Genomic DNA, 19,768 nt, shown 5'->3' with positions numbered 1-19,768 from the left:
GCCTGATTTTATGCTCAACTGCTAATTGTTTAGGTCCCTGGAGAGTTTTACTATTAGAGATATCTAATAGGACTTCTATAAGTATCAACCTAATGTTGAATCATTTGTACTTCTAAACCTGAGCAGAACCGTCTACTGAGTAGTTCAGTATCCAACTCTGTCAGCTGTTTATACTTTAGGGTTATTATTTTAACAGTTGATCCATCCGTTTTAGCTATTTTAATCATTATTACTTAGCCTCTCAGTTTCTCTGCTTGCTTGCTAACTAGTCTCTTCAGCAGACGTTACTCTCTAAGCAACTGCACAAGCACGCACACATGAGGAGAATCACTCATCTACAGCATCAAGAAGCATCATCTTGGGTCTTTCTGCTACAACAAAAGAGCACTGACTTATCAAAGTTATTTATTATATGAATAAAACTCATACAAAAACACATTGAGGCATACAATTAGGAAATATATACACAAAATCATACGTGGCTGTCATTAAAAAAATATCAAACCATCTGAGGCCGTCACATAGTGTGACTAGCACACAGCAGAAGTCCAGGTTCTCAGAGACCTTAACTAAGTTGTATTCTTAAAATGGTGATGAAATAAATACAAAAGCAAGATTACTTAGGACACAAGCCTTGATGTTAACAGTGTCTTTGGACCTTTTTTTTTTGTGTGTGTCTAATATAAAAATCTAGGTGACAGAAATGGAGCTGCGTAATATGAATGCAAAGAGAATATGTTGTCTATTCCTTTCATTCAGTCTTCACAGCCATTACTTATCAAAACAATCCATATTTAAGATATTTACAATCAAAGATGATTATGAGGAAGAGCTAAGAATGGTGTTTTTATATTTCACAGAATGCTTCATTTTGATCTTCTAATGAGATTTGAAACATCACTGCTGCAGAATACATCCTCAGTGTAAATAAATAACTACCAAGGCGACTGTATGTAGTGACTGCAGCAGAAAAAGGAGAAAAAACAACAACAACAAAAGTACAAGGCAACAAACTTCAACAATCGAATGAGTAGTTTCAATCTACACATTAGATAAAGTCTTCTTAGCAACTGAAAGCACCGTTGGGAAGATTGGTAACATGGCCGGTGAATCCCTTGATTTGGTTTCTTCTCTTTTTAGGCGTGCACATTGCATGGAAATGATCCCAAATGGGGAGAGTCACATGATGTCGGAAAGCAGTGTTGTTGGACCGTCTCATTTCGCCAAAAATCCACCGCCATACCAAAGAGATTGCTGAAGTTGTAATTCATAAAACAAAGCAATTTAAATTATATAGTGATGATCTGAGCCATATTTGTTTGCAGCAGCACGAGGAAGGCTGGACGGGAGCGTGGGATAAATCTGATTTCTGTCCAAATAATATTTTAACAGTGGTTTTTAGAATAATCACACTTGTGCAACACATCATATAAACACATCATTCTGTTTCCTGTCAATACGCAGTTCTAATCCATTATGACCAAGTTTCTGCAGTATCCATTGCGCAAGCCATGCGGCTTGACCACAAGTAAAAACGTTGTTCCCTCAGTAGTGGTAATGAGAGGTTGCGACATACGGTATATTGAGAGTTTTCATTGCCACCAATAAGATGGTGATTTGCTCAGTAGCGATAAAAAGACACATCCTAGGAGTTTCATGTTAAATCAAATGGTGACATAAACTGGGGCAAAAGAGAGTGATGCAAGAATATGTTTTGTAGCAAAGCAATCATGAACCATTGGTGACATCCTCCAACAGTGACAGAGGTGTTAATGTCAGAGTGCCTTCCTTGTCATTCCAGTGACAAGGAAGTTCTTCACTTGAGTCTGTTAGTGTCCTGCTTGTGTCGGAGGAGCCTTCAGACCAAAGAAACACCCTGGGTGGGGCAGTTAAGAGCTGTTACCACATCGGGCCTCTCAATGCGGGCCAGTGCAGAACACAGCAGACCCAGAGTGGAACCTTCTTTCTGGGCCCAGTTAGAGAGGAGTGTGTGAGAAGGAGCCTCTCCCCGCCCAAACAGGTCCAGCTGTTCGGGCTCATAGCCCAGCGCTGCGCCCAGCTGCCTCCAGCCCCGGCCCCCTCCCTCCTGCAGGAGGCGCTCCACCTCTTCCTGTCTGTGGGGGGGTAGGTTGATGTACAAACGGTTGTCCTGCTTGCTGTCCCTCTTTGTACCTGTAGAACAATTTTAAATTGTGCTTGTACTTCAAAAATGATAGAAAAACAGATTTTCAATAATAATAGTATTTATGTCATTAATGGTGACGATACTCCAAAAAACATGGCAAATTAAAAACATAGGTCTAACGATACTTTAATTAAAAAATGTCAGAGGTGTAAATAGAAAGCTTCTGTGTCATTATTCTTGTGGGGAACATCGGGGAAATAAAGGTGCCCTGTGGAGTTTCCAAAACCCTTTGGCTGTATCCTTGAGGCCGGACAAAGTTACTTCCTCATAAATCATTTCCAATGCCAAAACAAACAACGTAAGTTTATTCAATTTTGAAACCTGCATTGTTTACATCCATGTTCACTAGCATACTTCCTATTGCTTTTTGGCACATTACTATGTTTCTTGGTACATTACTGTTGATCTTTGCTAGGATAGCCTGAAGCTGGTACCGGGCAAGCATGAACAGAGGCAAGAAACAAATGGGGCACTCACTCACAAACACAAGCTCAATAGCACTGCTAGTGTGCAAATACTCCACAGGGTACCTTGAAAAGAAAATGGAGGAGAATAGTGTTTTGTCTGCAACTGAATTTCCCTTCTTCTAGATGGCCAAAAATCCTGTCTATTAGAAAGTACCAGTCATTTGAAGTGTTATGCACAGGGCCTGTGTCTGCCTCACCTTTGCTGGGCTGGTTGTCCTGTAGGCTTTGAGAGTCCAGAAATACACCACTGTCACTTTGGAGCTTCTCTCCCTCCGGAGATGCTCCCAACTCAGCTGCACGGGCCTTAGAAAGAGCTCTCTTCTGTTTACAGGATCTCCAGCTGAGAAGAGCCGAAAAAAAAACAATTCCAGTAAAGCTACACAGAGAGAGCTATTTTTCATTGCAGGGCCAGTCTTATTATCTTTATTACATCCATTTAAGGATCAGGACCCAGGCCTCACCATTTATAAGCCACATAGAGAAGCAGACCCAGCACCACGGCAGCCAGAACCGAAACGTAGGCCAGAATGTGGTTGCTGCCTCCCTCGTCCTGCGGTATTAACTTGGGCGTTCCAGGAGCAGGACTGGTCTCCCCCTCCTCAACACCTGGCAAGCGAGTAGCATCAGACCCCCCCAGAGCAGGACGAGACAGAATGTGCAGCTTCTTATCTATTGAGATTGAGACAGGGAGACATTGCATCTGCACATCAGAAACACACTTGGGCTGCATACATTAGGAACTGAAACAATCCCATAGAAGCCTGTACGACTGATGTAATGATAGCCTCAGTCATCCCGGTCCCCCGGGGTTTTGAAACCTTTCATTGTCCCTGTTTCCATCCTCGTTCTCCCTCCTGCCATCTGACTATTTTAGGATCAAACACTACACGGTACTGTGCTGACCTCTCGGAGGTCAAAGGGTCATGACATATGGACCCAGAGTGTGTACAGACGACCTTACTCCTGGGGAGCGAGTGTAGCCATTTGGGAGGAGGCGGACTACTTGTCAGGGTCAGCAGCCTCCCTTGGCCTTCAGGTTCTTGGGGGCAGTTAACCTAAAGACCTGTCAAGCTCATACCAATTGGATTACAGCACTTAAGTGGGCTCTTTTTTTACCGCTCATGTTTCTCAGCTCAGAGTGTTCAGTTGAGGAGTGGATGCAGGTGTTGACCACATGTCTTTGTATTCTCACAGACCCTCCCATGCCCTGTTCCCCTCCCCTCTCTTTTTATCTTTAACTGTTGCTGATTTTCCCTGCATTAGATCTTAAAGGGACGAGCATGGCACTACTACTGAAAAATTCCATTAAAAAAACTAAACCAACAATGCCTTCGTCCGTCTTTAGATACTTTCTTATTTCTTTACTCTCTCTCTGTGGCACTCCAACGCCAATTTGCTCCTACTGAAGACAGACTTTTAAAAAAAATGATCACAAAAATATAATTTCCTTTCTTTTAAGGTTAAGTAATTTACTCAAACAGCAGTTTTTAGCTAACATTACTCAAACAGGAGTATATTGTGTTTGCTGGAGACAATTTTTAACTGTATATTTGGTGTGCTGAATTTACAGCAGCAGGATAATGGATTCAAATGAAGTACAGTGCGTGTGTAGTTTTGGGACAACAATGAAGGTCTATGGCGCAAAGAGATAAACTAGATCAGGCTTTGGCTACACAGAGAATACTTGTTTGTTAGTAGGATCAATTTGTTATTGATGTTTTGTGTGTTTTCATTGGATTTGTTAACAATAAGACAGCATATAAAATGTCACCAGACTTGGATTCACAAATGCAATGTATTTCCTCACTCTTAATTACAACTCACCCATGCACAGTGAGTCAGAGTTGGGCATGCAGTGTCTGATTTCCACTTCACTGTCAGAGCACCGGGTGCAGGTCTGGCAGGGTTTGGTGCTAATGCGCTCCTCAGAAAATGTTCCCGGGCCACAGATCTGGCACTGCGTGTCTCCCTGTGGACCGCACGCCTGGATAGCACCCTCACCGCGAGTGCATTTGGAGCAAGGTGCACACAGGCCATGGTTGCTCAAAAAGAAGAAGCCGTTGTCACATTCACATTGTGTGTCTTGAGTGGCCGAGCAAGAGGCCACCATGGGAACACTGGGGGGGCACTTAGCACAGGCAAGGCAAGGGCCGAGACCATCGGATGAGGAAAAGGTTCCTAAGAAACAGAAAAACAAAATCAGTGTCAGTCTGGAGAAACTGTCTTTCTCTAACAAATATCAGCTGCAATGATGATACGTGGTGCCATTTAAAGCATCCAGCCTCTTGAACAGATGATAAGGCAGGTAGAACATATTCAACATTGGTGCAGTAACATTAGATTTTAATAGCTTACCCTGTGGGCATGGTGTGCACTTGGTATCCTCTTTCCCACAATCTACCTTCAATCCGAATCCAGCAGGACACAGACGGCAACACTGCCCTGATTCAGTGAACTTGCCACTGGCACACGCATCTCCAAGAGTAATCTACAGTAAATAAATGACGTTTAGAAAAAATAACACCACTGTGAAGCTCAACCAATACTATTGTACGTCTCAGGCCTTTAATAATCAGCAGTCACAGGGTTCATATTTAATTAAGATAGTTGCCAAGCAAAAAAAACAAAAACATATTTTTTTTTCTTTGTCCAAGGAGTTTCGTTGCTTAAACCACATGCAGAAAATCAAACGAACACATCCTGCCTCTGTGCCATTGAAGAAGCGGGAAACTGGGCGAATGAAAATTGCCTTTTTTTTTAATTCTATCCGCCTCAGTTTTCACCCTGAAAGTGCTCTGAGTCCTTATCTGCAAGTGGGTAATGGAGAGCCTGCTTGAGTTATGACATGAGGGATAGATCAGACATTCCTAACGGCCTGTGCAGCGGGGCTGGTGCCTGTCAGGAGTGGCTGGCTTTAATCAGATGGCTTTAGACCACTGGAAAGAATAAGACAAAAAGAGGTGAAGAAAAACACTCAGAAAAAAAAGGAAGGAATAAGTAAAAAGAGCTTCCGCCCTCCCACTCACTCCAAATAATTGGGACATTGTGTAACTGTGTGTGTGAATACAGTGTGTGTGTGTGTGTTTATTTCTTGACATCAGAAGGGGGGGGGGGTATAAAGGAGAAGGTTCCAGCCCCAGGCAAGGGTGTCAGTTAGCCAAGGCTGCCCAGCATGCAAGTGTCTGTATGGGTGAGAGGGGTCCTTTGAAGTTGCAGGTGTGTCTATACGAAGGTCAGTATTTCGCTAACTTACTCTGCACAACGGCATCTAAAACATGCACGCTTTTAAGGGAGATTGGCCTTCTCTGCCTGAGGGCTAACAAGAGCAAACAGATGTCTAACAACCAACCTCCTGCAAAGGGGAAAAGTAACAACTAAACAACCCACTGATGTCTCTCTTAGTCTCTGAAGTCTTCCAACAAACACAGGCAACGTGTGTGAACCTGTAGAGCCTCCAACTAAAAGCCCACCAGCAACACACACACACACACACACACACACACACACACACACACACACACACACACACACACACACACACACATAATTCCGCAAGTCGGGAAACCCTGAAATGTTCAGTGCTGATACTACAGGAGGAACAGCTTTGAAGCGGAGCTCCATCGCCTCGTTCCAAAAACAACACCCAGATTTACTGCAGCACTTAGAGAAGCCTGATGATATCTAAGCAGCAGCCACAGAACCCAGATCAGAGGTTTTTGGGTGTCAGGGTGGTAGGATCCAGCAGGCAGGAACCAGCGGGATGTTTGGACATAGTAGACTGTGACCGAGTCTGGACCATAATAACTTGTAGCATGAAGGCTTCCTGGTCGCTGGCTGGTCCTCTGCACGCTACCCTGCTAACACAAGCTAACCGTTTAGCCCTCAATCTATGCTTTGATAAATATTTGGTGACAGTGGCTCTGTTTTATTTTTACCTCCAGCTTGGATTTCTGTCATCTCACAGAGCCTGGTGTGAGTCAGGGCTGGTGTAGATCTGTAAGCCTGCCTGGAGGGTAACGGCTTGGCCACTTCAGCCACTTGTGTGCAATGAAATATTTAGTCTGTGCCCCACTAGAGACGAATGGGAACAGTGATCTAGTCAGTAGAAGTATGACTAAGTCATTATCTACTGTATACGGTATTCCAATAATAGTTATATGCTTCCTTACTTTTATGGGTTTTATAGGTTTTGTAACACACCAGAGGACAAAAGCAAACTTAAAAGAAGGGTTAGTTTTACTTTGGTGGTACATAAATCGACAATATCCTATGTTGCTGTTATATCCCATTTTCAAGCAAATATTTATTTACCTAAGAGTATTCAGTCTTCAGAAAGTGAAGGGGAGGGGGGCTGCAGTTGCTTTTTCCATTTGGGTAAGACGCTGAAATCTGAAGGGATTCCCCAGTGAGAACAGAGGGACCACCGAGCAGCACTGGTCAGTGTTTTCAACGTGGCTCTCAAGTCCACGGCTGCCGGAGTCACTCAGTCATCGAGGATCACACACACACACACACACGCATACACACAAAGTGACACCACTTTTGAAGCGCGTATACGTTGAAGTTTCCACAGTTAATCTAATCTGTGTGAAAACACACAAAGGGATGCTCTCTCCCTGAGAAGACAACGACCCCATGAGCCTCCATAATCTGGCTGTGACGGCAACAGACAGAGAGGACTTTGGACAGAGACGGCCTGAGCTGAGGGAAAGTAGAAAGCTGCACTCCATCTGCACTGATTACTGTCATTATTATACAGGGAGCATGAGGGACAAATTAAAGGACATGGCTTTCTTTCTTCTTTTTTTTCCAGACAGACAGCTCACCCAAAACTATGATCCTAAATCCAACAAGACAGCACACAGTATTATGTTGACTTTGAATCTACTGATTTTCAACACATACCACAGAGTTAAGAGGCAGTTTACATTCCTAAATGAGCCTGAAGTCTGGCCCCCATAGAGATCTGCTTAACTAGTCTATGGAAATTCAAATGACTGTGGTAATAACCCCCCACCCCCACACACACCACAAACTGGGAGAAAATTGTGATAATTGCTTTGCTCCGGATATCCAAACTCTAGCTATACTGAACGCTAAAGGCCACAGTTTCACCAGGAATTGGCATAAGCAACATGGCAACATGTACAGTACAGAAAATATGAGCTGTACTGTACACACATTGTAGGATACAATCGACTTCTGCACTGAATCATCCAATGAGTAATAAGAAAATAATTGGCCAGCATAAATACTTGTCAGTGTGTTACAGACACACACTTTGAGTTACTGTGTTAGTTTGACAAACGGCATCTTAGATTTCAAAAAGATATCACACCCTTATAATGAGAGAGATACACACATCTTTTTAAGAGCTAAGTTTTATCCAAGTACTTTGTTCTCACAATAGTGTTTGAGTCTGAGGAGCGTGCCCAGACAGGACTACAAGCCCCATGGGCTTTTTGGGGTAGATAAGTGTCACATTATTGTCTGCAACTGTAGAGGAAGGGGCCTTCTTTTCACACGAATCCTGGCTTAATAATATGCAATCAAACGCCAACTGAAACTATAATTTGTTGATAAAATACGTCATTTATCAATGTGTAGGTGCGTAATCTTTGTTAATAGTGTGCTCCATGTGTTTTCTCTCTCTGATATTTACAATTATTGGTCTCATTCTCGCCCAGAGAGTCTGCACATACTTCCAGGATGTTTTGTGAAAATCTTCCTCAGCCAGATGTGCAGTGCAGGCCACACGGCCCGAGGCACGCAGCATTAAAGCAACATAAGTAGTAGTTTGACTTTACTTTAGTCACGAGAGACTTTAAAAGAAAGACAGGATGAGATTTAATCAGATTTGTTCTCTTTCTCTTTCCACTGATATGTTCCAACTATAGAATGACAACAAACATGGTCACCAAAGGGGCCGTGTGCCACAGCCTTCATGAAATATGGCTCTGTGGCATAAAACACATTTCCTTTGGGAACAATGGTGCAAGACGGAACTCGGGAGGTTGAAGCTCACAATGGCTGCTAGTATGATGCTATGATGATGAGAGTAAGAAATAAGAGTCACCAGACTACAAAGGCGGGTGAGTGTTGGATACATGTGTGTATTAGTGAAGCAGGAATGAACAAACGCTTACTTTTAAGAGCAGAAGCGCGCAGATGACAAACGGTCTCATGTCGGCAGTCTCCAACAATCCTCCTCGATTTAAAGCGTCCGGTTCGTCTCTTTCAGTCTGCAACCTTCAACAATCGCGGAAAAAGAAAAAAAAAAGTGTCATCCAAAGTTCCACTTCTCTCAATCTGAAACGCGTTGGTTCCGCAGACGGGAAAAGTGTGCTCATACTCCAGTAATGAGCCGTTTTTTTTTTTTACGCACGAGAACGCGGCTTCAAAACGCTGCTTGAGTAATCCGTCGCCCGTTGCCGGTTACTTCTCTCCAAGCATTCCCTGCTGACGGTAACACAACGTTTCTTCTGTTCCAGCGGGCAGGATGCACGCGCTGCCACCTCTCCCGCAGCTTTTGCAACAGATGAGGCAGGAAAAAAAAAAAAGCTCCTGCAAACTCTCCTGGGTCTTTTTCTCCTCCCATCTCCTCATCTTTCAGTGTGGCTTCGTGATTGGCTGCATCCCTGCGACGCGCTGTTGCTTACAAGCAATGTAATGCAAGTCTGATATTATTACTGTATGTGTGTGTGTGATTATGTGGTCATGTGACTATTATATCCTCAAATATATGAACATGCTACCAAGCAGTAAGATAATATATCCATTCTACATCGAATGAATAAACGGGACATTATGAAATAAAAACAATTACAAGAATAAATACAGAAAAAATATCAGTGGTGGAAAGTAAGTACATTTTATTAGGTAGCCTACTGTAGACAAGTACAAGATACTGGTCTATATACTTTAGTTGAGTACTACTATTTGATGCCACTTTTGTTGTTTGTATACATTAATTTTTGTATAGTTACTTTACATACACACAATTATTATACCGGTGTATTGCATTATAATATATAAAACTATCTAACCGTGTATGAAATAGTTAACATACTACTTGAAATGCATCAGTAACACTAACACTAACCTAAATAACATTTTTAATGCTGGACTTTTACTTGTATTTTAGTATTTGTCTTCACTCTCATACCTTTATTTCTGAGAACTCTCTCCACCACAGCAAAATAAACAAACAAACCACATATATAAAATGCTAATTCATACTGCTTCTTTTTACAATAACAATTTTATTTTGTCTCTCAGGATTATTTTTTGTTGTTGTCTTATTTATTTATGTAATATAACTAAATTATTGCACTCAAGTAAACCTTTTAGGAACTTATGCTTTTCACTCCACTACAGTTATGACAGGTTACTTTGCAGATTCAGAATATTAATACAAAACATCATAAAGTAATTCATTATAATGTACTTTTTTAATAGATTAAACTACCAAACATGATATAAAGTACTTCATAACAATGTAAGCACATTATTATGAAATGGACCAGTCTGCATATTGAGTACTTTTAATTTTGGTACTCTAAATATATTTTAATGCTAATACTTTTATATTTTTCTCAAGTAGCATTTTGAATGCATGGTTTGTACGTGTGATATTCCTCTATTAAAGTGAAAGGTCTGAGGACTTCTTCCACCACAGGTCTGAGACCTCGGTTTCCGGTCGCAGGATCTACAAATTCAGATGTATAATAAAGCATTTTAATAATATACTTGTTCATGTTAACAAAATGTGTAAACAATTTTTAAAAAGTATTATGGGTTCCACCCTCAACTATATACATTCATTATAGTGAACCTGTATGTGGATCCATGCAAAAGCCTCATTAAATGGAGCTCTGTGACACCGTTTTACCATCAGGGATACTCACATCGAGCTGTGATCAGTTGTTATCAGAAACAAAAGAGAGCATGTGAATCAAACAAGATGCTGTAGAAGAAGCATATGTTTGATCTCAGCTATTCAAAAGATTAGAAAACCAACGCAGGGTAAATTACACACCTTGTAAATTCTAGTGAATGCATCGCAGGGGGGGCTGGAGACTTCAGAGGAAAACAAATGGAGAGATCTCTCAGACACAATACTACTTGCACTTCAAAGCCTGCTGAGGAATGAGAGGAGACACACAGGATGTTCCTGTTCTGATTAAACGCCAAGCCTTAAAGTCTTATTTTCATAAAATAAGTGAGACACAAACTGTTAGTGTTTTCATTTGATCTGTTTATTTGATCATTTATTAGATGTTTTCACCAATGAACTGTACAAATGTTCATCTTGCCAAGCAGTTGTTGTCTATTATTGGGTTTTATTTTGAATATTTCCAATACAAATCAACTTGTTTCAAGATTTGTTTTTAATCAAGTGTATATATATATATTTTTTATTCCAATGACGCAATTTGCCGTCATCTGTCTTGCTTCGAAATGTTGGTCGTTTTTTTTAATTGGCAACGTGTTGTATTAATCTTATCACATTGGTTCATTTTTCACTAGAAATAACAACAAAAAGCAATCAGACATATAAACAGTTCACCACACTCACATCTATATTCTTTACTTGTCTACATTATCTCGATGTGAGGCCGCAGACTCTTTATCTGAGGCCTGAGTTGCTCTACGGTTGCACATGGGTAGGAACGATAAGGCAGCTACAACAAAAACAAGATTTTGCTGTCCGCAGGCAGAGGAGAGCTCAACCAGGGCGGGGAGGGGGGATGAGAGGGGGAGGGCTGAGGTCGTTGGCGGAGGCCTGCTTGAGAGTTGCTGCGGTTCTTGGCAGGAACAACTTGGACAACACCAAAATTGCAGCATTTCACAACATCCATCCCCTCAGTCTGCAGAGGTCAGGGGGAGATACTGCCAATAAGCAAGAGCGAGGTGTCAACCCCTCCCACCATTGTCATTGGAGCCACATCAGAGTGACTGCAACCCTCTTCACCCTCCCACTTCCCTTCCCCTATTCACTATTCTGTGGTTTGTATTTGACTGGGGGTCTTTAGGTAGTTTTTTATCACCCACATCACCCCTCCCCACCTCTCTGAATTGTACCCCCGGAGGTGTTTATGGGGAGGCCGACAGGATGTTCGGCCCACCAGAAGATCAAAGTCTCCTCTTCAAGTAAATGTGCTGTTGCTCACCGTGACCTTTTCAACTCTAATAGAGTTAACATCACAGACACATGTGAGACTTGGATTACAGTAGAGGAGCTGGATGATCTACGCCGTGGCAGCGTGTTCCTGCTGTGGTTTACAAACAAGAATCAGGGCTCATTTTTCAGTAATGGATGGTCATCCTCAGGATATGGGCAGCGGTTCACAGAAAAGAGGATTCCTGAATGTAAGTGTGTGGTCACAATTATCGGCCATATTAGGACACTTTCGAGAAGGAGCATTCAGGCTCTGACAGACAGACGCACAGACAATCACAATCTCACTGTTTTAAGGCGCAGGACGCTTGATTTTTAGAAAGCAAAGTGTATTTTCCACATATTTCGAGAACAACACAAAAGCTCAATTATAATCCAAATTCAAGGCAGTGCTGAAGTTTTTTTTTGTAAAGGATCACTTCGAATCTAAATCAGGACATTTGAACAACAAATATTACCAAAGAAATCACAACTTCAACTTATTGTTTTGATAGAGGACTGTGATTGTATTTAAGACCCAATGCTTAATTTATTAAACTAAATACTCAGTGTTACTGCATAATTAAGGGAAATATTACATTAATAACAACTAGAGTAAACTGGAGCGGCATTATGCAATCAATATAATTATACACAATAGCAAATTATCAAATGTGTGCTTGAACAGCTGCATATGCAAATAATCCTTCACAGACAGCATCATTTTCATCTTACAGTTGTACGTTGGAATAAAAAGTGATTTTAGAAACCCTGAATGTCCTGACTTTCCACAATGGAAAGCAGATGAATTGATAAGTAAACAACATTTCAAATCTCCTCTTGCTATACACTTAAGGTTATTTTGAGCATCACTTACAAATACTAGATCATGTGTATGTGTGTACGATGTTACAGGAATTGCATTCGCCCAAATAAGTCCCATAGTCTCTGTCTCATGACCCTGTGTAACAAACACTTTGTTCCAACCACTGTAAAAGAAGCTGGCAGGAAGGAAACTCCTCTGAAAGTCATTCACAGACTAGTCATCATTGTCTGCAGATGTTTCAGCGCTTCATAAAACAGAACAATACCAGTACAGGCAAGTATGTGCTCCCAGCCAACGGTTTATGTGTTCATTAACAACATCGTAGCCACATCTGAGAAAAATAGAGGAGTAATGTGTGTGTAAATCAAATCAACAGGTGTGCACTCTGACATCGTGACGTCGTGATCCCGCATCGAGCGAGATGATTGGAATTCAGTGTTGACGAACGGCTCAAGACACAAGTTTAAAAAAGGCACTTTCCGATGAATTAAACAGGGAAATAGTTGTGTGATGAACAGTGTAATGACGAAACTCGTACAGACGTATTTGTAAAGGTCTTCCCTCCATTGTGTTTAAGAAATCAGAAGGCACCGCTCATTGCATCCGAGCTCCACAGTCATGATAAAAAAGTGAATACGTTTCACATACTTGACCATTAAAGCCGTTATTGCTTTACTTGTAACAGTTTTACATTGCACAGAGCCTAAAGGAGTGCAGGATTACCCACTGTGGTATTGTGGTGCACTTCTGCTGCAAATATCAGCAAATCTTGACCTCGACTGCTTAAGATCACAACATAGCATTGGTTCACTTTAGTGACCAGTTACCCCCTGTATCTTTCTTTTACAAAGTCAACCCCCTTGTGGTATACACCAGTATTGCAATATGGAAATCTACAGCAAGACCTACAGCAGTTTCAAGTTTCCAGGAGTTTTTAAAAAGATGCCATTGCCATGACAATGGGGTTGGGACAATAAACAGAACAGGGATCCCAGCTGTTCCTCTGACAAGTCGAGAACATGGAGTCTGGAGAGTTCACAGCGCTGCTTCTCTCTGATGCTGCATGTGCATCAGCATGAGTCACATCCCTGACACGTGACTCACTGTTCAACAGCGGTTCACAACCTCAAACACTGAGCTCTTCTCCCATCCACAAAAACAAGGCCACTCTTTGGAATGATGCTGATTAAAAACAGTATAGGAAATACACAATAACATATAAAACCATTTAAGAATAAAAAAGTGCACAGTGTACAGTTATTGTCTCAAGAGAAATCCACAGCTGAGGAGGATAGTTTCCCAGCTTGTAAAGGGAACAAAGGCCTTGTTGAGTCTGGCGAGCATCTTGGTGGTGCAGTTATCTCCAGCCTACAGAGTCCTCCACCATGGCTCATCTCATTTACCAGCATTCCCAGTGGGATTATACTCTGTTTCACCTGACGACACCTGAGAGATGCGTGTTGAGCCCCAAATGCGACGGGAGAACTGTCCTGAGCGAACCTGGGAACAAGAGCGGAATCATGTTAATCTTCACTTGAGGGCTAAAACGGAGCTGTTAGACTAATGACACTCAATTATCATTTGAAAAAAACTGGTTTTCAATAAGCACTTAGCATATGATTAGCCCCCCTTCTACTCACACACTCACACATACAAACATACACTGTCACCCAATTCCCGCATTTCACAATCACTTGAAGTCTTGCTTCTCACCTCCTCTGGCTTCCCTGCCCCCACCACAATTAACTTCCCGTCCTCTAGGCCCACTAGGATGTGGCTGCACTCTTTGGTGACAGACACACTCCTCACAGGAACCTTCAAGGCCAGGGGCGTTATCGAAGCATCCAGACTGTCAATCAGAGAAGAGTTAGAATGAGGAACTTAACTTTAGACTTAAAGGTACTCTACATGCTGCACTACAAATAACTTGAAGCTATGCTCTCAATGTCTTTACCTGCATAACTCTCGTATGTGGAGGCTGCCCTCCGCGGTCCCCAGGATGATGTGTTCTGACACCAGGTGGAGGGCGGTCACCTTCTCCTCGGTGGTGAAGGAGGACAGCAGACAGCAGTTTACTGAGTAAACATGAATGGAGTACTTGGCCTGTAGGAATAAGCAGTATGTTGGTAATGGTGTAAGCAGGTCGAAAAATACTTGTTTGAGTGTGTGTTTGTCGATACACTATCGTACATATTAAAGTACCTTTCTGTGAGAGTGTTCCCCCAGCGAGGTTTGTACCACAATGTGGCCCTCCATGCCCACCTGGAGCTCAGAGATTACGGCAGGAACGCAGCTGTCGCTAGGAGGCCGCAGCGTCCGCAGAAACTGGCCTCGTCGAACAGAGTGCACTATCACAGTCCCATCCTGACACAGTGAACAGCAAGGGAGGGTCAGTGATGGTGCCATGTAAACCATCCTCTACTTTTGGTGTAGGTTTCTTTTTTTGTTTCCCAATGCAAACCAAAGCCACATGGTACACAAGGAGCTAGTTTATTGGAGTCTTGGCAGCCCGTCAACATTTGGCAACAGAATCTTTAACAGATCAATGTAAAGCCCCTAAAACTACAGCTAGGCATAACAGACTTGTATGTTCCAGGTCTCTTCTCTAATTTAACCGGTTTAACCAGTTAGGAACACATGAAAAAACAAAAGCTCAAACTGAGGGTCAGCTGAGAGTTGGCCCTTGCTTAAATTGGTTACGCCACGGTTTCCAGGTTTGAACAACTTCTGGCTACAGGATGGCAACATCTGTCTCTTCATATCTATAAAGTGTGTGTTTTGGGGTTGTAGCTGGTAGTTTGCTTGGAGAACATCCAAGTTGTGTTTTCAAGCATTTTGAGGTTATTTATATATATTTCCCACCTCCATAACCCTACAGAACTCAAGCAATATGATAGATGAAATTAAAAAAAGACTTCTTATATAATAGTTCATTGAAGAGCAGAAAAGGTTAGTGGAATTAAAGAATTATAAAATTATAGAACATTTTATTAATTTTTTTTTTAAATTGAAGCTTTTATTTGGCTTTTATTGTTGTATTTATAACATGAATGAAAATAATAATCAGTTGACATTATTACTCATTGAGCAAATTCTGTGTTTTGTCTCAAGCTTCTAACTGTTCATAGCATGTGATATTGCTGACCTTTGACCCTGAGACAGCCATGTCCAGTTCAGTGCTGATGGCCACACAGGTGACCTCCTGATCATGTCCACAGAGGATCTGCACTGGCCGAGGAGACAGACCGCTGGAGAAGCCACCCTGAAAGACAAAAAAAAACAGAATTCATATGTGAAACCACAACTTTGAGCGCAGCCTCTAATCACACATGTGTACAGCAGATTTTAAGATGTGTACCTGCTGTAGAACCTGCCACACTATACAGGATGTGTCCCTCGAACCAGAGATGAGGTAGATACCACAGAGATCCAGAGCCAAGCAGGTAACAACGTCTTTGTGGAACACATGCACATTCAAATAAATATGTAACATGGAAACATTGAAGATAAAGTTTATGTAAGTCAAGTACTCACCAATGTGCCGGCAGATCCTGCCCACCAGCTTGCCCTTCCCCAGCTGGGTGACACGGAGACTGCAGTCCCAGTGTCCTCCACTGAACAGCAGGCGGCCGTCGTTGGACACCACCAGCACCTGAGCACTGATCTCCACCCCGGGAGAGAAAGGGCCGCTCAAGAATCGCTGTGTTCTGCACCACAAAGCGGGGTTGGAAAGATCCAAGTTATAAAACAAGAAAAGAGAGTGAGCCGTGGCCTAAATGTGGAGGAGATTTAAAATCAGCACATTAAACTGTCATGACATCTGCAAATTACAACCTAAGTGAAATCCAGTGTCCAAATGGGTCTTATCCCTGATTTATGCGGCGTTTTACGTGATCCACGGCCAAGGTCAGTTTAGAATAAGAACCACATTTTAATTAACTAAAACCGTCTTTGAAGCTTCACAGACAAAGAGGGACTGTGCTTCCATCCAGCTGTCATGGGAGTTTTATGGATCTTTTAATATGATGTGAGGTAAGCAAGGACAGTGAAAAGACTAAAGATTTTTGGTAAAACAATATTCAACAGACTGTCATTTTAGATATCGGAATGTAAATATGGGCGTATATCGGCATATGTTTTCTGAGGGCACTCACTTGGGATTAGTCATGGTGGGGTCCTTAGTGAAGGTGAAGTAGTTGGCGATGTTTTTGTCGTATGCCAGCCAGCTGTGTGTCCCTATCAACCCGTTTGAACTCACAGTCACCTGCAGAGAAAGAGTGCCATGAAACAAAACCTCAACTATTTAAATCCAATGTGTTATTGTTGCAATGATTGTGTTGAGTTTTACATGTGGCCCTTGTGAAAGTGTCTAACTGAAGCTTACCAGTATATCTGAGCCTTGGATGATGAAGGAGCGGTTCTGTGTCTTTGGTACCACTGTCTGGACCAGAGGAAGGCCATCACTTACCACCTAAGACAAACACACAAGTTAACACATACATACACGCCAACACAATATGAGTTATTTATTGAATGATGAGATCATGACAGGACACACCTCTACAAATGGCCGGAGTTTGTCGAGATGCTCAAAGATATTCGGAGGCATAGTGTCCAGGCGGGAGAGCCGCCTAGATGCGTTCTGATCTGACATACGTGGAGGATGAGGCTCCTGGTTCAAGATAGGAACGTGGTATGAAGCTTTTTAAACAGAACGTAACAGCATTTTGTTGATAATCAAGAATTAGTCTGGGAGTTGTACCTTGAGGAGCTGACAGGGAGTCTGTCCAAAGTTGCTGATGATGCCTTCCAGGGCCTTGCGCTCAGTCTCATTGGCAATCGCATCCAAATCTACTGCACCTACAAGAAGCAAGAGTGAGTCTCATGTAAGAACGCAAAAGAACTGTTCATGTGTGAAGTGAAATGAAATGTGGGACATCGGGAGCGGAAGACAAAACTATTGAAGACAATCGAGCAGGTTTCATCCATCACTAGCTAGAAAGAGTAATCACTTCTGCCTCACCCTCATAAGTGCAGTAGTAGAAGACATTGAGGGCGTTCACTGCCTCCTCGCCCCTCTGCTTGTAACCAAAGATCAGGTCAATCCACTCATGGAGGTGACTGGACACATGCTCACACTCCTAGAGTTTAAGATACAAGTTGTTGAATAGTTGTCTTAATACAGGGTGTTGGAGAACAAGGACTCGATTGACAAGCAAAGTTTGAAGACGCTGTGCAATGTGTGTGCAGACTCACCAGGGCCTTCCTGTGTTGCCTGATGAAGTCTTCTCTTGATGACGCCCAGCGAGGCAGCAGAACATCCGCCACCGGGTCCTGAGATATCTGCAAACGCCCCAGGTCAAAGCCTAAAACAAAAATGCTGCATTAGGTTCTTTCAATAAAACATATTTGAATGTCAACATCTCACAACAAAATCGAAGCGGATTAATTTGCTTTCAAGCTGTCGATTTGCCCAAAGATTCAGTGTTGCTCACCGTTTATGTTCTGCAGGAATTCTGGGTAGTAGAAGAACTCCGGGATGAGCTCTTTGACGTCAGCTGGACTCTCCATGCGAGCCTGCCAGGCCGCTGCCACCGAGTGGAACTGTCTGTCTGCGCAGTCAAACCTGAACGACGCCGACGAAACACACCAACATGAGGCCGCGGTATGCATTTTAGGAAATATATATATATAAACATAATATATAAATGTTATGAAATATAATGCACTAGCCCGCGTCCCCCCACCTGCCACTCTGCAGCTGGATGTGCAGAGTTGTGAACGGCTCCATGCGGATCATGTAGTGCATGACTCCTGCTGCGTTAGAGTAGTGTGTGCCATAGTGGAATTTGTCAATGGTGCCTGTTGGGTCCTCGAAGCTCTCATATCTAGTGACAAATAGAAATAATTGATTTCAGTAGAAGTTTTGCATTTTTACTTGCTTATATATGAAATGATGCAACCTCCGTTGGCTACAGATCTGCAATCCTTTTACTACAACCAAAACCACATTGTCATATTACGGCTTACTTTTCTCTGACATTCTGCGCATGGCGGGAGTTGACCACACCGATGGGTTTGGACAAGTCTCTGAAAACCGATGGGTCCTCCAGATCCAGAATGGGAGAGGTATAGTCACACAAGATCCAAGGGAACTGAAGAGAAACCAAAAACACAATTGCAACACTCTTTTTCTAATAAAAGGATAACGCATTTAATATAAATACACAAGGTGTGGGCGTGTACTCACCACAGGATACTGCGACAGGTCGTTGTAAGTCCGTCCAGAAATGGTGTTCAGTTGCATCAAGTACTCGAAATTGGAGATTTCTCTGCACACCCATTTCTGTTCAACACATCAACATCAGATTGGTCCAACACAATAAGCAACATTCAGATCATAGGAACTGAATTGAACAACTACCTGTGTAAGTCCAGATGCCTTCAGCAGCTCTTGGGGGGAGCGAGAGCCAAAGTAAAACAGGTTAGGGGGTCGCAGTCCCAGGATCCTGGAGTACACTTTGTTTCGTACCTGTGAGCGCACACATTGAGAATTAAAAAAACATATATTTTATTCTAATTATAGTGCAAATTAAATTGAATTAGATCTGAGCATCACCTTCTTCCTGAAGTTGAGGAAGTAATGAGACTGGTCTATGAAGAACAGCTCCAGGGCAGATCGTCGCAGGTTGTAGCGCCTCAAATGCACTTCTCTGAGCTGAGACAGAGGTCTCTTGAAATCAAACCCGATTCCTAATGACACAAATATCATTCACTTACGTAAGAACCTTTTAATGAAAAGTTAAAAAGTTAGGATGCGATGTTTACGAGGGCGTATTTCCTTACCCTCCTCTGTCTCTTCTTTCTCACTGCTGCCATCGTAGAAGTACAGATGGTGGGTGGTAACCTCCAGACGACCCGGAACAACCGCCACAATCGTGATGAGCTCACAGTCTTCAGACAGAACCAGTTTTTCTTTCTGGCTCTCGTCTTCTCCCTCCACCCTGACAGCACGGGAAAAAGGTTCAACCTTTACATATTCAAGGACATATCCTCTTTTCACATTTTATCCTGTTTGGTGAAATTATTTTGTTCGCTTGTGTGTTTAGTTTATGGCCCACAGACATGCT

General features: G+C 42.5%; 2 protein-coding genes across 3 annotated transcripts in view; both read right to left on the bottom strand.

Moving 5' to 3' along the window:
• Positions 1-454: 454 nt before the first annotated feature.
• nradd (neurotrophin receptor associated death domain) lies at positions 455-9,164 on the bottom strand. The gene is made up of 7 exons (XM_034553673.1): positions 9,038-9,164; positions 8,799-8,901; positions 5,008-5,140; positions 4,477-4,830; positions 3,114-3,321; positions 2,850-2,992; positions 455-2,172 (listed from the first exon to the last, which is right to left on the bottom strand). Exons 2-7 carry the CDS (start codon positions 8,835-8,837, stop codon positions 1,859-1,861), a joined length of 1,191 nt encoding a protein of 396 aa, XP_034409564.1. The 5' UTR covers positions 8,838-8,901; positions 9,038-9,164; the 3' UTR covers positions 455-1,858.
• Positions 9,165-12,315: 3,151 nt separating this feature from the next.
• nbeal2 (neurobeachin-like 2) overlaps positions 12,316-19,768 on the bottom strand; it is a 30,921-nt gene continuing 23,468 nt past the window's right edge. For both annotated transcript variants that reach the window (XM_034553000.1, XM_034553001.1), the window contains exons 36-55: positions 19,485-19,642; positions 19,258-19,391; positions 19,063-19,170; positions 18,889-18,984; positions 18,669-18,793; positions 18,386-18,526; positions 18,134-18,264; positions 17,895-18,004; positions 17,662-17,779; positions 17,401-17,498; positions 17,197-17,310; positions 17,023-17,109; positions 16,793-16,902; positions 16,173-16,345; positions 15,997-16,091; positions 15,784-15,900; positions 14,841-15,002; positions 14,593-14,741; positions 14,352-14,487; positions 12,316-14,138 (exon numbers count right to left, since the gene is read on the bottom strand). In XM_034553000.1, coding sequence (XP_034408891.1) covers positions 14,034-14,138; positions 14,352-14,487; positions 14,593-14,741; positions 14,841-15,002; positions 15,784-15,900; positions 15,997-16,091; positions 16,173-16,345; positions 16,793-16,902; positions 17,023-17,109; positions 17,197-17,310; positions 17,401-17,498; positions 17,662-17,779; positions 17,895-18,004; positions 18,134-18,264; positions 18,386-18,526; positions 18,669-18,793; positions 18,889-18,984; positions 19,063-19,170; positions 19,258-19,391; positions 19,485-19,642 — 2,467 coding nt within the window. In that variant the 3' untranslated portion in view covers positions 12,316-14,033. The remainder of the gene's footprint in view (positions 14,139-14,351; positions 14,488-14,592; positions 14,742-14,840; positions 15,003-15,783; positions 15,901-15,996; positions 16,092-16,172; positions 16,346-16,792; positions 16,903-17,022; positions 17,110-17,196; positions 17,311-17,400; positions 17,499-17,661; positions 17,780-17,894; positions 18,005-18,133; positions 18,265-18,385; positions 18,527-18,668; positions 18,794-18,888; positions 18,985-19,062; positions 19,171-19,257; positions 19,392-19,484; positions 19,643-19,768) is intronic.

Source organism: Cyclopterus lumpus, chromosome 16, assembly GCF_009769545.1.
Source record: "Cyclopterus lumpus isolate fCycLum1 chromosome 16, fCycLum1.pri, whole genome shotgun sequence".
Lineage (NCBI taxonomy): Eukaryota > Metazoa > Chordata > Actinopteri > Perciformes > Cyclopteridae > Cyclopterus > Cyclopterus lumpus.
The sequence above is the reverse complement of the archived record's forward strand: the minus strand, read 5'-3'. Positions and strand labels throughout refer to the sequence as shown.

Bases quoted from the DNA above. Each gene is read 5' to 3' on its own strand.
- nradd (XM_034553673.1), bottom strand. From the start codon at position 8,837: ATGAGACCGTTTGTCATCTGCGCGCTTCTGCTCTTAAAA. The intron at 5,141-8,798 runs GTAAGCGTTTGT...TATTTACTGTAG, and splicing joins GCGCGCTTCTGCTCTTAAAA to ATTACTCTTGGAGATGCGTG. The intron at 2,173-2,849 runs GTGAGGCAGACA...ATTGTTCTACAG, and splicing joins GGACAACCAGCCCAGCAAAG to GTACAAAGAGGGACAGCAAG.